This window comes from Hyperolius riggenbachi, chromosome 1 (genome assembly GCF_040937935.1).
Source record: "Hyperolius riggenbachi isolate aHypRig1 chromosome 1, aHypRig1.pri, whole genome shotgun sequence".
NCBI classification, from domain to species: domain Eukaryota; kingdom Metazoa; phylum Chordata; class Amphibia; order Anura; family Hyperoliidae; genus Hyperolius; species Hyperolius riggenbachi.
Window position 1 is genome coordinate 206,809,940 of NC_090646.1, and position 17,157 is coordinate 206,827,096.

Below are 17,157 nucleotides of genomic sequence, written 5' to 3' on the forward strand. Positions count from 1 at the left end.
GGGAGAGCAGCAGCGGGCACAGCAGCAGCAGCAACACAGTGGGTGGTGCCACCCCGCAGGGTCAGGGGAACTGCAGCAGGTTCCTCCGATCCTCTGCCATCCTCCGGCACACCTGGCCAAACCCCCCGCCTCAGCAGCAGCGTGAAGGCCCGCCACTGCCAAGCGCTGCTGCACTTGGTCAGCCTTGGGAAGACCAAGCTGACGGCAACCCATGTGTTGGCCAAACTTCAGGAGCAGGAGAGGATTTGGCTGACCCCCAGAGGCCTCAGAGTCGGAGAGGTGGTGGCCGACAATGGGGCCAATCTGGTTGCCGCAATAGACAGGGGAAACCTGACCCACATCCCCTGTCTTGCCCACGTGCTGAACCTGGTGGTGCAGAAGTTCCTGCGCACCTACCAGGGGATGGGCGAACTGCTGGAAACGGCAAGGAATGTTGTGCGTCACTTCCGGCGCTCGGCTGCAGCCTGTGCGAGCCTGGAAGACGTGCAAAAGGAGCTGGATCTGCCACGCCATCGGCTGATCCTTGACGTTCCGACTCGCTGGAACTCCACCCTGGCGATGTTGGAGCGTCTGGTTGAACAGAAGCGCGCTGTCAAACAGTACCTTGCCCTGGCCACTGTTTCCGCCGCTCAGAGAAGGGACAAGACCAGCAACATCCCGTCCATCGTCCCCGATGATGACTGGAGGCACATGCAGCAGGTGTGCTTTGTGCTGGCTCCCTTCCTGCAGGCCACAAACATGGTGAGCAGGGACCATGCTATGGTCTGCGAGTGGGTGCCCCTGGTTTCTCTGCTGAACAGGTCCCTCGATGCTTTGCTGGAACAGGGAGCGGCAGCCTTGGACCAGCAGGAGCGGCAACCAGCTGCGCAGTCCACCTCTGAGGGGGAGGAGGAGGAGGACTTGGTGGAGGTCCCTGACCTGGCTGCTGATGAGGGGGATCAGCACAGCGCAGCTGAGTTGGTGCGGGGGTGGAGAGAGGATGAGGCGGCAGAGGAGGAGGATGAGGACAGCACTGACGTCGATGTGCCAGCAGACGTGGCCCGCCTCTTCCCAATGGCAGCGCACATGCTGACGTGCCTGCGCAGGGACCCCAGGGTGATCCAGATGAAGCAGAGGGAGGACATCTGGATCAGCATGATGTTGGACCCACGCCTCAAGGGGAAGTTGAGCCAGTTCCTGCCGCCTGCAGGAGGAGACCCAACGCAACAAATAAGGAGCATGCAGCAGGCCCTTGTTGAGCGCTTGGAGGAAGCCTTCCCCCAGCCTTCCACCCCCACTGTCCAGCAGCCAGCACAGAGGCAGCAGCAGGTGCCTGCATCCAGCAGCAGCAAGCGCCCCACAGACCTGCTGTCTCTCAGCCACGAGCTCTACAGGACTGTAGAGGCTCCGGCAGCAGTGACTAGAGAGGAGATGCATGCAGCAGCATCCTCCTCCGGTCACAGCCAGCGCCTGACCCGCATGGTGGCTGACTACATGGGGTCGTACAGCGGGCTTGACAGCGATGCCCCTGTTGATCCCATGGAGTATTGGGTCAAGCGCATGGAGATCTGGAGCGAGCTGGCGCAGTACGCCGTGGAAGTGCTGTCCTGCCCCCCTTCCAGCGTGCTGTCCGAGCGCTGCTTCAGTGCAGCTGGTGGCGTGGTCACCGAGAAACGCTCACGTCTGTCTCACAAGTCTGTGGACAGACTGACGTTTCTCAAGATGAACCAGGCGTGGGTGGAAGGCGAATTCCTGGCCCCTGTTGTCGGCGAGAGGGGGACATGAACTGGCTGCCGGAACCATCGTTAATGTGCCTTACCACCCTTTACCACCTCCTGGCTCCTGCTCACTAAGCCAGCCTGGTTCACTTTGACTATTACGTCGCCTGCAGCCACACATTTTACACCTACAGTGGGCTGCTGTGTACTGCCCTTCTGCTGTCTGTCTGTGTTTCCCACTGCCAGGGTACACAGAATTACCTTCTTCTGCTGCCACTCTGCCACCAGCTATTACGTCAAACAATAGCTATATTGGTTGTAAAACCATAAACCAAAAAACCATAAAAAAAAAAAGGTTTAATTTTTCTGAGGTGCCCGGGTTGAAAACTGTGTTGTCCCAGTTGTGTATTGGACACAATGTGGGCTGCACGACCGCTGTCTGGGACCTCCTGTTGTGTTTATTTACAGCCCTGGTATCACCGCTAGGTACCAGGGCTATTATGTCACGCTGCCTACCTGCTGCCACACTCACACTGCTCCTCCATACCTCCTCCTGCTGCTGCTGCTGCTGTCTGTCTGTGTTTCCCACTGCCAGGGTACACAGAATTACCTTCTTCTGCTGCCACTCTGCCACCAGCTATTACGTCAAACAATAGCTATATTGGTTGCAAAACCAAAACCAAACAAACCATAAAAAAAAAAAAGGTTTAATTTTTCTGAGGTGCCCGGGTTGAAAACTGTGTTGTCCCAGTTGTGTATTGGACACAATGTGGGCTGCACGACCGCTGTCTGGGACCTCCTGTTGTGTTTATTTACAGCCCTGGTATCACCGCTAGGTACCAGGGCTATTATGTCACGCTGCCTACCTGCTGCCACACTCACACTGCTCCTCCATACCTCCTCCTGCTGCTGCTGCTGCTGTCTGTCTGTGTTTCCCACTGCCAGGGTACACAGAATTACCTTCTTCTGCTGCCACTCTGCCACCAGCTATTACGTCAAACAATAGCTATATTGGTTGCAAAACCAAAACCAAACAAACCATAAAAAAAAAAAGGTTTAATTTTTCTGAGGTGCCCGGGTTGAAAACTGTGTTGTCCCAGTTGTGTATTGGACACAATGTGGGCTGCACGACCGCTGTCTGGGACCTCCTGTTGTGTTTATTTACAGCCCTGGTATCACCGCTAGGTACCAGGGCTATTATGTCACGCTGCCTACCTGCTGCCACACTTACACTGCTCCTCCATACCTCCTCCTGCTGCTGCTGCTGCTGCTGTCTGTCTGTGTTTCCCACTGCCAGGGTACACAGATGATTTACCTTCTGCTGCCACTCTGCCACCAGCTATTACGTCAAACAATAGCTGCTCGCCTACTCCTCCATTCCTCCTCCTGCTGCTGCTGTCTGTCTGTGTTTCCCACTGCCAGGGTACACAGAATTACCTTCTTCTGCTGCCACTCTGCCACCAGCTATTACGTCAAACAATAGCTATATTGGTTGCAAAACCAAAACCAAACAAACCATTAAAAAAAAAAAAAAGGTTTAATTTTTCTGAGGTGCCCGGGTTGAAAACTGTGTTGTCCCAGTTGTGTATTGGACACAATGTGGGCTGCACGACTGCTGTCTGGGACCTCCTGTTGTGTTTATTTACAGCCCTGGTATCACCGCTAGGTACCAGGGCTATTATGTCACGCTGCCTACCTGCTGCCACACTCACACTACTCCTCCATACCTCCTCCTGCTGCTGCTGCTGCTGTCTGTCTGTGTTTCCCACTGCCAGGGTACACTACACAGATGATTTACCTTCTGCTGCCACTCTGCCACCAGCTATTACGTCAAACAATAGCTGCTCACATTACTCCTCCATTCCTCCTGCTGCTGTTGCTGTCTGTCTGTGTTTCCCACTGCCAGGGTACACAGAATTACCTTCTGCTGCCACTCTGCCACCAGCTATTACGTCAAACAATAGCTATATTGGTTGCAAAACCAAAACCAAACAAACCATTAAAAAAAAAAAAAAAGGTTTAATTTTTCTGAGGTGCCCGGGTTGAAAACTGTGTTGTCCCAGTTGTGTATTGGACACAATGTGGGCTGCACGACCGCTGTCTGGGACCTCCTGTTGTGTTTATTTACAGCCCTGGTATCACCGCTAGGTACCAGGGCTATTATGTCACGGCGAGCTGCCTGCCTCATTGACTGCCTGCTGCCACACACTCATCCTCCTCCTCCTGCTGCTGAATTTACCTCCTGCTGTCTTTGTGTTTCCACTGCCAGGGAGCACATACAATGGCGCTTCCAACATGCGTGCGCCCACCAGCTATTTGTTACGCTCAAAAATAGCTGCATTTCTTTAAAAAAAAAATTGAAAAGAGAAATACGTGAAGAAGAAGAAGACGATATTGAAAAAGAAGGAGAAGATGAAGATGAAGAAGAAGATGAAGAAGAAGATGAAGAAGATGATGAAGAAGAAGATGAAAAAGAAGAAGAAGATGAAGAAGATGAAGAAGATGAAGAAGAAGAAGATGAAGAAGAAGAAGATGAAGAAGAAGAAGAAGAAGATGAAGAAGATGATGAAGAAGATGAAGAAGAAGAAGAAGAAGAAGAAGAAGAAGATGAAGAAGAAGAAGAAGAAGATGAAGAAGAAGAAGAAGAAGATGAAGAAGAAGAAGAAGATGAAGAAGAAGAAGATGAAGAAGATGAAGATGAAGAAGAAGAAGAAGAAGATGAAGAAGATGAAGATGAAGAAGAAGATGATGAAGAAGAAGAAGAAGAAGAAGATGATGAAGAAGAAGAAGAAGATGATGAAGAAGAAGAAGAAGATGATGAAGAAGAAGAAGAAGAAGAAGAAGAAGACAATATAGAAGAAGAAGAAGAAGATATAGAAGAAGAAGATCTAGAAGAAGAAGAAGAAAGATAAAGAAGAAGAAGAACAAGTATATACAGTAACACTACTGAACAAAATTAAGGACACAACTTCTCTTTCCACATTTTTTTTTAAAGGAACATCCCCACATAATCACTTGCTGTTGTTACTTGGAAAAAAAGATGTTTCTTGCATCATTCACCCTCAAAACAAGTGTTGGAAGCTATTTAAGGCCAATTCGAATAGTCAGCTCGAATAGTGAGCTCGAATACCGACTCGAATAGTGAGCTCGAAGTCCGAGGTCGAATCGAATAGTAAAAATTATTCGACTTGAATATTCGACTGACCTCGAATAATTTACTATTCGAATTCGACCTAACTCGAATTTTGAAAAGGGGTATTTGAGCATCACTACTCAGCAGATGATGGGTGGTGCAACCGGACAATGACCCAAAGCATAGAAGTAAATCAACAACAGAATAGCTTAAACAGAAGAAAATACGCCTTCTAGAGTGGCCCAGTCAGAGTCCTGACCTCAACCCGAATGAGGTGCTGTGGCATGACCTCAAGAAAGCGATTTACACCAGACATTCCAAGAATATTGCTGAACTGAGACAGTTCTGTAAAGAGGAATGGTCAAGAGTTACTCCTGACCGTTGTGCACATCTGATCTGCAACTACAGAAAATGTTTGGTTGAAGTTATTGCTCCCAAAGAAGGCTCAACCAGTTATTAAATCCAAGGGTTTACATACTTTTTCCACCTGCACTGTGAATGCTTACATGGTGTGTTCAATAAAAACATGGAAACATTCATTTTTTTTTGTGTGGTACTAGTTTAAGCACTTGAGGACCTCAGTGTTAAACTCCCCTAAAGACCAGGGCATTTTTACCTAATTGACCACTGCAGCTTTAAGGCATAGCTGCAGGGTCGAACAACGTAGCACACAAGTGATTCCCCCCCCTTTTCTCCCCACCAACAGAGCTTCCTGTTGGTGGGGTCTGATCCCCCCCCCCCCCAGTTTTTTTTTTTTTTAAACAAACATTTACATTATTTTCTTATTAATACACTAGCTGGTCGCCCGGCGTTGCCCGGGTATGTAATTGGCTAGTGTTAGCTCTGCCCACTTTTTCTAATAATTCCTAACACACAATTACTCAAGGATGACCTAGTTTGTGAGCTTTGCGGTCTTTGGCATCAATAATTGACATTGAAATGAAATAAATCTAATTGGCTGTGGCTCCACTCCTTTGAAAATCAATAGGTGAATTTTGATTAGCTTTTGTAGGCTCCACCCACTTTTCTGAATATTAATCCCAGTCACCCAGTGACCAACTGTGCAAAGTTAAAGAACCCTGCCATTGACAGTGTAAGAAAAACAAAAGTTTGCTTTCTTAAAACAGAACGAAATTGCAATAATTCAGGTTGGAGTGAGCTTAAAATGTCACCCAGTGCATCACTGTTGAATATATGCAAATTAGCCATTGTTACCCTTAAAAGCTAAACACACCTCCAGAACTGCTGGAATGCAATGATGTGTCATTTTGTTAATTTGTACAGAGCCATAATAATCCAACATGCATACAGACTATTTTGGATTGTTTAATCCTCATCAGTGCATGGCATGGATTAATTTGGCTCTATGCAGTAGGGCTTGTAACACCGAGAGGTACAGACTAACCAGCAAGCTCATTGTGACCCAGAACTCATTGGAGTGTGTAAGGGACTACAATGGTCCTAAAAGCCCCCTTACTAAGATGTTAAGAAAAACAAAAGTTTGCTTTCTTAAAACAGAAAGAATTTGCAATAATTCAGGTTGGAGGGAGCTTGAGATGTCTCCCAGGGCATCACTGCTGAATATATGCAAATTAACCATTGTGCCCTTAGAAACTAAACACACCTCCAGTGTAACAGTGAAAGAATGGCTGCAGTTTACATTTTCCAGTGATATTTGTATTTGTCTCTGCCCCCTTTTTGGTTATGGGAATAAAAAGTATCCTATACTTTATTCCAGGTAATGTACTATGTGTGTGCCAAATTTCAGTTTATATTCTAGCAGTGAAATCTGTATTTTTCTCCACCCACTGATGTCCTAATGTTTCCCAGGTATGTATTTGGCTGCTGTTGGCTGTGGCCACTTTTTCTAACCCTAACACACAATTGTCAATAGTCAATGACCAAGTTTGTGAGATTTGTGGTCTTTGGCATGAATAATTTTCATTGAAATGAAACACATCTGATTCGCTGTTTGTGGCCCCACCCCTTTTCTAAATATTTAACCCTAGTCACAAATGGCAGCAAAATATTGCTGCAAAAATGGCAGCAATTAAATATTTGCCTTGAAAATCAATAGGTGAATTGTGATTGTTTTTTGTAGGCTCCACCCACTTTTCTGAATATTAATCCCAATCACCCAGTGACCAACTGTGCAACATTTTAGAACCCTACAATTAATAGTGTAAGAATGGCTGCAGTTTACATTTTCCCAGTGAAATTTGTGTTTGTCTCCACCCACTGATGACTTGGCATTGCCCAGGTATGTATTTGGCTGGTGTTGGCTCCGCCCACTTTTTCTAACCCTAACACAAAATTACTTAACCATCTTAGCGGTATGGACGAGCTCAGCTCGTCCATCACCGCCGATGGCTGCCGCTCAGGCCCTGCTGGGCCGATTTTGTTCAAATAAAAAGCAGCACACGCAGCCGGCACTTTGCCAGCCGCGTGTGCTGCCCGATCGCCGCCGCTCTGCGGCGATCCGCCATGAGCAGCGGCAAAAGAGGGTCCCCCCAGCCGCCTGAGCCCTGCGCAGCCGGAACAAATAGTTCCGGCTAGCGCTAAGGGCTGGATCGGAGGCGGCTGACGTCAGGACGTCGGCTGACGTCCATGACGTCACTCCGCTCGTCGCCATGGCGACGAAGTAAGCAAAACACGGAAGGCCGCTCATTGCGGCCTTCTGTGTTACTTCTGGCTGCCGGAGGCGTTTGGAAGAACGCCTCCGGAGCGCCCTCTAGTGGGCTTTCATGCAGCCAACTGAAAGTTGGCTGCATGAAATAGTTTTTTTTTTATTTAAAAAAACCCCTCCCGCAGCCGCCCTGGTGATCTTAAAGGGAAGGTCCAAGCAAAATAAAAAAAATTAGTTTCACTTACCTGGGGCTTCTACCAGCCCCATGCAGCCATCCTGTGCCCTCGTAGTCACTCACAGCTGCTCCAGTCCCCCGCTGGCAGCTTTCCGACCTCGGAGGTCGGCGGGCCGCATTGCGTACGTTTTTACGCATTCCCGCTAGTGCAAGAACATTAACACATACATTTTTACGCGTTATTGGTTCAATGCGTAAATTTTTACGCATTGAACCAGTAATGCATAAAAATGTATGTGTTAATGTTGCTGCACTAGTGGGAATGCGTAAAAACGTACGCAATGCGGCCCGCCGACCTCCGAGGTCGGAAAGCTGCCAGCGGGGGACTGGAGCAGCAGTGAGAGATTACGAGGGCACAGGATGGCTGCATGGAGCTGGTAGAAGCCCCAGGTAAGTGAAACTCATTTTTTTATTTTGCTTGGACCTTCCCTTTAATAGAACGCCAGGGTGGTTAATGACCAAGTTTGTGAGCTTTGCGGTCTTTGGCATCAATAATTTTCATTTCAGTGTGGTTTCCTTAATAAAAAACAACTGTATGAAAACGTGTACACTGCTGTTGGTTTCTGTAATAAGGTCCGTGGACGTGGAGTTGAGGCGGCAATGGTGGCTATAGATGCCGAAAAAGCTTTCAATAGACTTAATAGGCACTATCTATATAAAGTCTTACATACAGTTAAAGTAGGAAACTCCTTTTGCAATCGAATTAAAAAGCTCTATGCAAATCAAAGTTCAGCAATTAAAGTTAATGGGGCTGTCTTTTCTGACTTTCCAGTTTGCAATGGAGTCAGACAGGGCTGTCCCCTTTCACCCTACCTCTTTAATTTAGCATTAGAACCCCTTATTCAGGCTGTACAGAGAGACCATTTGATAACAGGTTTAAAGACCTGCCAGAATGAAATTAAAATACTTGCTTACGCAGATGATTTACTGCTGACTGTTTTAGAACCGGCCACATCAATACCAAGGGCAGTTCAATTATTAGAATTCTTCAGTCACTGTTCGAATTTTAAAGTTAATATAAAGAAAACCACTATTCTGGACCTGGGCTGTTCACCCCTCTCTAGACACACTATTCAATCCATAGTACCATTTAAATGGCAGACTAGCTGTATCGATTACTTGGGGATAAAATTATGCTCAAATGAGAGTGACTTATTTGGGGCCAACTACGACAGGTTTCTACCCGACTGTAAAAAATTGCTGGACGGGTGGGACAGACCCTGCTTCAATGTCTTGGGCAGGATATCTATCATCAAAATGATGATCCTCCCTAGATTACTCTTTGTGTTCCAGTGTCTTCCTATTTTTGTCCCAAGATCCTGGTTTCGAGGTGGACAGGCTGTGCTGCAGAGATTTACATGGAGGGGCAAAAAAAGTAGAATCTCACATAGACACCTTATTCAAAAGAGGGAAGGAGGAGGGCTGGCTATACCGGATATTTATAAGTATTACCAAGCAGTCCACTTGGGTAGAATACTAGACTGGAGGAAAGGCAAAGATCATAGCTTTTGGACAGATCTGGAGCTAGAATATCTGAACGAACATTTTGCCCTGTCATGCAATCTACAGGTACTGAACAGGTTGTCTAGAGGTTGTACTCAACCATTAATAGGCCCAACTCTGACTACTTTTAAATATTTGATTAAAACACTCCCAGGACCATGCCCCCTATTATCTATAGTTAATAACCCTGGCTTTACCCCAGGGATGGACAGGACTTGGCTTAATGGAACCGGTTTAGAACAAGATAGTAGACTCTGGGATTTCCTGGGAAGGTTCGGTCTAGCCAGCCCGCCTCCACATTTTCCATTTTTTAAATATTACCAAATATCAAGCTATATACTCAAAGAAATCAGGTCTTTAGGCCCTATTAGGACGGAAGTTTCCAATTTTGAAAAATGGTTTCTGGCTAGGACTAAACCCCCAGGGAGCTTGTCACTTCTGTATGGGTCGTTGCTGCACTTCACGGGCACTTCACGGGACAGAATTAGGGAGAGGTGGGAAGGTGAACTGCAAATTAATCTGGACAATAAACGCTGGTCGAGCTTTATAGAGAATGTTTGGATGCCTAAAAATACAGTACTTCAATTAATGCAATATAAAATAATCATGCGCTAGTATTCTACTCCGGATACCCTTAATAAGTTATATAGTTCCATTCCATCTATTTGCTGGAGATGTTCTTATCCAGTTTTACATTATTCCCACATTTGGTGGTCCTGCCCCTCAATCCAGAAATTTTGGAAAAAGGTTGAGGTTTTTTTAAGAGTAAACACAGACCTAGACCTCCGTATCAATAAAATAGAGGCAATCTTTGGTCAGGGCCTGCAAACCACTACTGAATTATCTATGGACCTCTTAATGTTTTCAACCTTGATCGGCAAGAAACTAATTATTGAACACTGGGGTACCCACATTATACCAACAATATCAAGTTGGCTCACTAGATTTAACGAGCTCTTAGAGATAGAGTACTCACATCCCCCCGAGGCCCCAATGACTGTTACCAATGAACAAAACAGATGAATAAAGCTGTATAATTTTTGTTCTGAGAAATTCAAATTCTAGCCATACTATTCTAAGGGTAATGTTAAGTAGCTATTCTTTACACTTTTACACTTTTCTCTTGGTGATTTCTTCTCTACTCACCGTGTTCTCCAGTGGGTGGGACAACTGGGAGTGTGGGACAGCCCCCCAACTGGAACGAGTGCTAGTAGTGTGGTGTGTGTGTATGGTGTGTCTGTGCGTGTGTCCGTGCCTGTTGGCGTGTCCGTGCGTGTGCCCGTGCGGGTTGTCTGTGCGTGTGCCCGTGCGTGTGCCTATGCGTGTGTCCGTGCGTGTGTTCGTGCGTGTGTCCATGCGTGTGTTCGTGCGTGTGTCCGTGCGTGTGCCCGTGCGTGTGCCCGTGCGTGTGTCCGTGCGTGTGTCCGTGCGTATGTCTGTGCGTGTGTTTGTGCACGCACGTGTCTGGGCGTGTGTCTGTGCGTGTCTGTGCGTGTGTCTGTGCGTGTCTGTGTGTCTGTGCGGGTGTCTGTGCGGGTGTCTGTGCGGGTGTCTGTGCGTGTGTCTGTGCGCGTGTCTGTGTGCGCGCGTGTCTGTGCGCGTGTCTGTGCGCGTGTCTGTGCGCGTGTCCGTGCGCGTGTCCGTGCGTGTGTCTGTGTGCGCGCGTGTCTGTGTGCGCGCGTGTCTGTGCATGTGTCTGTGTGCGTGTGTGTGTGTGGTGTCCAGCATAGGGCAGTGTGTAGATAAATGTTGAGCTGTGGGGTGCACAGTTTTGCTTCCGTGGTTGCTGAGGGGGGGCGCGTCTTGTACGCGGGAGGATGCGGTACTTTTCTTCATCTTTGGTCTGTTTCTTTTCTCCCCTTCTTTATTTAATTTTATGAAATAATTAAATTTGATTGGCAAATTCTGATTAGCAAATATGATGAGACTTTATGCCCAACACCAAGAGCGTGGTGATGAAGCCTATCAATATGGTTGGGCCTTCATAAACTGTGGCTAGGCTCTGAGCTAATCAAGAAGAAAAAATAATAATAATAATAATTTTCATTGAAATAAAATAAATCTGATTGGCTGTGGCTCCACCCCTTTTCTGAATTTAAACCCTAATCACCCAATGGCCAACTGTACCAGGTACAGGTGATTAACAGTGCAAGAGGCTTGTTGTGCCATTAACAGTGCAAGAATGGCATCAATTAAATATTCCCCTTAAAGATTAATAGGTGGATTTTGATTGGCTTTTGTAGGCTCCACCCACTTTTCTGAATATTAATCTCAGTCACCCAGTGACCAACTGTGCAAAGTTTGAGAACCCTACCATTAATAGTGTAAGAATTGCTGCAGTTTACATTTTCTCAGTGAAATTTGTATTTGTCTCCGCCTACTGATGACCCGGCATTGCCCGATTATGTACTTGGCTGGTGTTGGCTGCGTCCACTTTTCCTAACCCTAACCCTAACACACAATTACTCAATGACCAAGTTTGTGAGCTTTGCGGTCTTTGGCATCAATAACCTGCATTAAAATGAAACAAATCAGATTGGCTGTTTGGGGCTCCACCCCCTTATATAAATGTAAACCCCAGTCATGCAATGATCAACTGTACCAGGTTTGAGTCTTGTGCCATTAACAGTGCAAGAATGGCAGCAATGAAATATTCCCCTGAAAAATCAATAGGTAATTTTTGATTGTTTTTTGTAGGCTCCATCCACTTTTATGAATATTAATCCCAGTCACCCAGTAACCAACTGTGCAAAGTTTGAGAACCCTACCATTAACAGTGTAAGAATGGCTGCTGTTTACATTTTCCCAGTAAAATTTGTATTTGTCTCCGCCCACTTATGACCCTGCGTTGCCTGCTTATGTATTTGGCTGGTGTTAGCTGTGCCCACTTTCCTAACCCTAACACACAATTAATCAATTACTCAATTACCAAGTTTGTGAGCTTTGCTGTGTTTGGCAACAATAATTTGCATTGGAATAAAACAAATTTGATTGTCTATTTGTGGCTCCACCGCCTGTCTGAAATTGAACCCCAGTCACCCAATGATCAACTATACCAGGTTGAAGCTTGTGCTATTAACAGTGCAAGAATGGCAGAAATATTCCCCTTGAAAACCGACTAACTGTGCAAAGTTTGAGAACCCTACCATTAACAGTGTAAGAAAAACAAAAGTTTGCTTTCTTAACACAGAAAGAATTTGAGATAATTCAGGTTGGAGTGAGCTTGAGATGTCTCCCAGTGCATCACTGCTGAATATATGCAAATTAACAATTGCTACCCTTAGAAGCTAAACATACCTCCAGAACCGCTGGAATGTAATGATGTGTCAGCTTGTTAACTTGGACAGAGCCATAATAATCCAACGTGCATACAGACTGCTTTGGATTTTTTTTTTTTTTTTGGCCTTTCAGATTAAAATCACTTAAAAACCAGCCATCACGCGGATCTCTCCATCAGGTTGGCAGCGATATTGCCCATCCTTCATAATTAAATCATCATACCGGCCTTTATTAAATCTGTTCACTTTTTATATCAATGAGCTCCATTCTTTTTGTTTCCAACATTCCTGAGCCTTCTCCTCTCCAACACTTTTTTTATCTGCCAAATACACCACATACAATCTCGCCAAGAAAAAATTGCATACTGCTTCCAATGACAACTGCTCCTTCTTGAATACAATTAGATTCCTTGCATCCCACAGAACTTCCTTGAATACAGAAAACACGATCCACCCCTTTCTATCCTTTTCCTTTGCACCCAGTGACACTCCACCCATCACCATTAAGAGATGTGCCCCTAACCTCCACCACCACCTCTAAAAAAAACCCCAACTTCCTCCGAAAATCCCTTGCAAAATCACACTCCCAAAAAACGTGATCCACATCTTCTTCCCCTCCGCACCCTTCTCTTGGGCACCTTCCTGAGGCAGCTATACCCCTCCTTTTGCAAAAAACCCTAGTAGGGAGTGCTGATACCAGGGACATCCACACCACATCTTTTTGTCTGTTTGTTGTTCCTTTAATGTTCATTCTTTTCCATATTGTCTCTGCTTGTGCACTTGTCATTCCTTTTATATAACATATTATATCATTTCTTGTGATCCATTTTTTTATGTTCTGTTTATTTATATCCGCCAAGGCTGCTCCTGTCATATTGAAATTGTACAGAATTTCTTTGACCTTTTGATAGCATAGCGTGGTTGTGAATGCAACAGGCTTGCTCAGGTCCTTAGCAACCCATCCCAACTTGTTCCACAACCATCCTCCCAAGTATCTTACAAAATCCTTCACCCTCCCCTCTGACTCCAATACTCTACGGACAGACACCAGATAGTGCAGAGACAAAAAGGAAGCAACATCAGGGAAATCCCAACCACCCAGAGACACACCCTTGTAAACCGTCACCCGTGCCACCCTCTCCATCTTTGAACCCCAGAAGAAGACAAACAACATTCTCTGCACCTCTTGCATCCACCTTTTGCCAGGAGGCAAGACCAAACAGAAGTACAACAACAACGGCAATATCACAGCTTTCACCACCAACACTTTCCCTGAAAAAGACAACTTCCGCAACCTCCAAAAATTCAACTTTCTTACCACTTTCCCTTTCACCTCATCCAAAGTCTTTCTACCTTTCATCTCTGCATCAAACACCACACCCAACACCTTGATCTCCTGACTCACCGGCACTTTCTCCACATTCAAAGGTACAGGCCTCCCAAAGGAAACCAGCTGGGACTTCTCCCAATTCACAGCCATTCCAGACATTCCACAAAACACCTTCACATGCAAATTCATCCTATCAATATCAGCCTGCGACCCACCCACAAACGCCACATCATCCATATAAGCCAAATACTTCACCTGCTCTCCACCACCACCTGGCACAACAAATCCTTTCACCACCTTGTCCCGTTGGACATACCTCAGCAAAGGCTCCACCACACAAATAAAAGCCATAGGCGACAGTGGACACCCCTGCCTGACTCCGGACAAAACGGGGAATGACCTGGACAAAACCCCATTTTCCAAGACTTGGCTCGAAATTCCAGTGTAAAAACTTCTAATAACTTTTAGGAGACAATCAGGGACCCCTAATTTTGCCATCACCCCGAACAGGAAGGAGTGTGATACTCTATCAAATGCCTTTTCCAAATCGATACCCTCAATGACCATCGGCACTTTATTTTCCTGTGAAAAACTTATCATGTCCCTTAACAAAACCAGGTTATCAGCGCTTCTTCGACCGGGGACCGCACAGGTCTGCCCCTCTCCAATCATAGATGCTATCACACTCCTTAACCTGTTTGCGACCAATTTCGCCACTATCTTGTAGTCCACATTCAACAGCGAAATCGGCCTCCAATTTTTTATCAATTTTTTGTCTCCTTTCTTATAAATCAGGGTGATGACTCCCTCCCGCATTGATGGGGACAACCGTCCAGAAGAAAAAACCTCCTGGACCACCTCCACCACTTCCCCACCAATGATAGGCCAGGCCCACCTAAAAAACTCCACTGGGAGCCCGTCCTTCCCTGGAGTCTTGCCTGTTTGCATGGCACCCACTGCCGCCCATACCTCCTCCGTGGCCACCGACTCTTTCAACTGCTGTACCTCCAACGGCTCCAAACACTCCTCCAACACCTCATCACAATACTCTTCCATCTCCACATCTGACACAACATTCCCTCCTCCATACAAATCCACATAAAACTTCTGCACCTCTTCCACCACTTCAGAACCAACTACTTCCTTCTCATCCACCACCACTGACTCTAACACATCCCTACTGGACACCACCTTCTTAAAGAAGAACCGGGAGCAAGACTCCCCCTCTTCCAAATCTCTCACTTTCGCCTGATACACAATCCTCTTCCCACGCTCCATCAACATCCCCTTCATTCGCTGTCTTGCCTCCTCCAACTCTTCCTCCACCTCATACCCCCATTCCTTCATCTTCACCAAATACTGCAATCTCACTTTCCACTTCTCTTCCTCCTCTCTCTGCAAACACCTCTTCTCATACGCCAGATTCCTGAAAAAGCCAGAAATCCTCCTCTTTGCCCAATCCCACCATTCTAACAAATCCACAAAACCTCTCTTCCTACTCACCCATCCTGCATACTCCACCCTAAATCTTTCAAGTACGTCCACATCCTCCAACAACTCCACATTCAACTTCCAGACTCCCTTCCCAAACACCACTCTCTCCGACGTTTCCAGGGAACAAAGAATGGCCCTGTGATCAGAAAAAGTGACCTGGTGATAAGAGATAGCAGAAACCAACACATACCTAGAAAGTAAAAAGTAATCTATGCGTGACTTAACCGTGCCCGCATCCGAAAAGTAAGTATATTCCCTGTCCCTACTCCCTGCCGCCAAAACTGCATCCTGCAGTCCAAAATCTGTCACAATCTGGTTGAGGATCCTACTGGTGGAGTCCAGCTTGGTCTCTCCTGACCCCACTCGATCCCCAACCAATCTTATACAGTTCAGATCGCCGGCCACAATGGTCTTAATGCGGCCTGGCAGATTGAACTTGAGCACCTCCAAAAACTCCGCCCTCTCATTTTTGTCTGCAGGAGCGTAACAGTTAAAAAGATGGTACTGGGAACCAAAAAAAATCAAAATTCACAACCATCATCCTTCCCGGAATGATGACAGCATGTGACAAAACCTTTATGCCTGGGTTATTAAACAGCACGCCAATGCCCTCATTCCTACTCTGGCAGGCAGGGGACCAGATGGCATTGCCCCCTGCCCATTCCCCAGAGCCTGGTACCGTCTTCAATATACACTCCTGCAGACAAAAAATATCCGCCCTAAAATTTGCAAGGTCCTGCAGGACTGCAGCCCGGCGGTATGAGGAGCCGATCCCCCTCACATTTACAGACAGCAGGGACAGGACCATCACCAAAAGACACCACGTGTTATGCACCCTACACTTAGCCATCATCACTTCTTGGATGCCCTGGGACTCTTCCTTAAGCCCACTGTAGCGGGCTCCTGCTTTCCTTTTCTGTTTTTCTTTCTTTTTTGTTTCTTTGACTCCGCCATATTCCAGTCCTCTGGACCAGAATCTCCAGCAGTACTCGGCCCAGGCACCTCTGGGTTAATCCTCCTAGCTGGTTTAGTGTTTTTCCAGCTAGTGGGTACAGGAGACGGCGTCATGTCAACTTTTAACTCTCCCTCAGAAATGTCACTGACAATACGCATTTTTGCCACATGGGTATCATCACTCTCTGATTCTGTCACAGCCTCTTTTCTTTCTTGATAAGGTAGTGGATAATCACTGTCACTCTCTTCTATCACCACCTCTTTCTCCCCTTCCACCTTCCCAGGGTCTGTTATGTCCATCTCACACTCCTCCTCCTCATTTGCATAACCTCCTCCCACCTCCTCTGACATCATGCTGGCTGATTTCCCTCCTTTATTTGAATTTGGGGAGCTGTTATTTTTGGAGGGAAGTGAGGGAGTCCCCTGCTGGGATCTCCCCACAGCAGTGTCAGTCTTTGTCTTTTTCCCTGCGCTTTTCACAGGGCTAGAATGTGCTGGCAGAGTCTTCTGCGAGAGAGCAGAAGAAGGGGCGGGCTTAGGATTGTGCAGGGGATCAGCTGACTGCACAGCTGTTTCCCCGCCTGCATTCTTCTTGTTCTCGCCGGCTGAGCCGGCTCCAGGAACTGTGGCACTACTGCTCCCAGCAGACCTGCGGCTACTAGCGTCCATGGCAGGCCGCTGGGGGTCTGTGCAGACATCAGGAACCTCTGCCTGGCTCACGAGAAGCACGGGGGAGGCTTCGGTACTGGTGGCAGGGGTCGGTGAAGCCTCAGCACACTCTCCAGGCTCACGCTGCGTGTCTCGCTCAGTAGAAACTGAGCCGATGACGTCACCAGCGCCAGGGGAATCCCGCTCTGCTGGAGAGCCGGGCACATCTTCGGGGAGCTGCTCTGGGGGGGGTCTCCTC

General features: G+C 46.9%; 1 protein-coding gene across 1 annotated transcript; it reads right to left on the minus strand.

Annotated features, from left to right (window-relative positions):
* Positions 1-16,148: 16,148 nt before the first annotated feature.
* Positions 16,149-16,919, minus strand: LOC137566474 (uncharacterized protein AH6.3-like). Its single transcript, XM_068278599.1, has one exon. The coding sequence runs from the start codon at positions 16,917-16,919 to the stop codon at positions 16,149-16,151; it is 771 nt and encodes a 256-aa protein (XP_068134700.1).
* Positions 16,920-17,157: the final 238 nt, after the last annotated feature.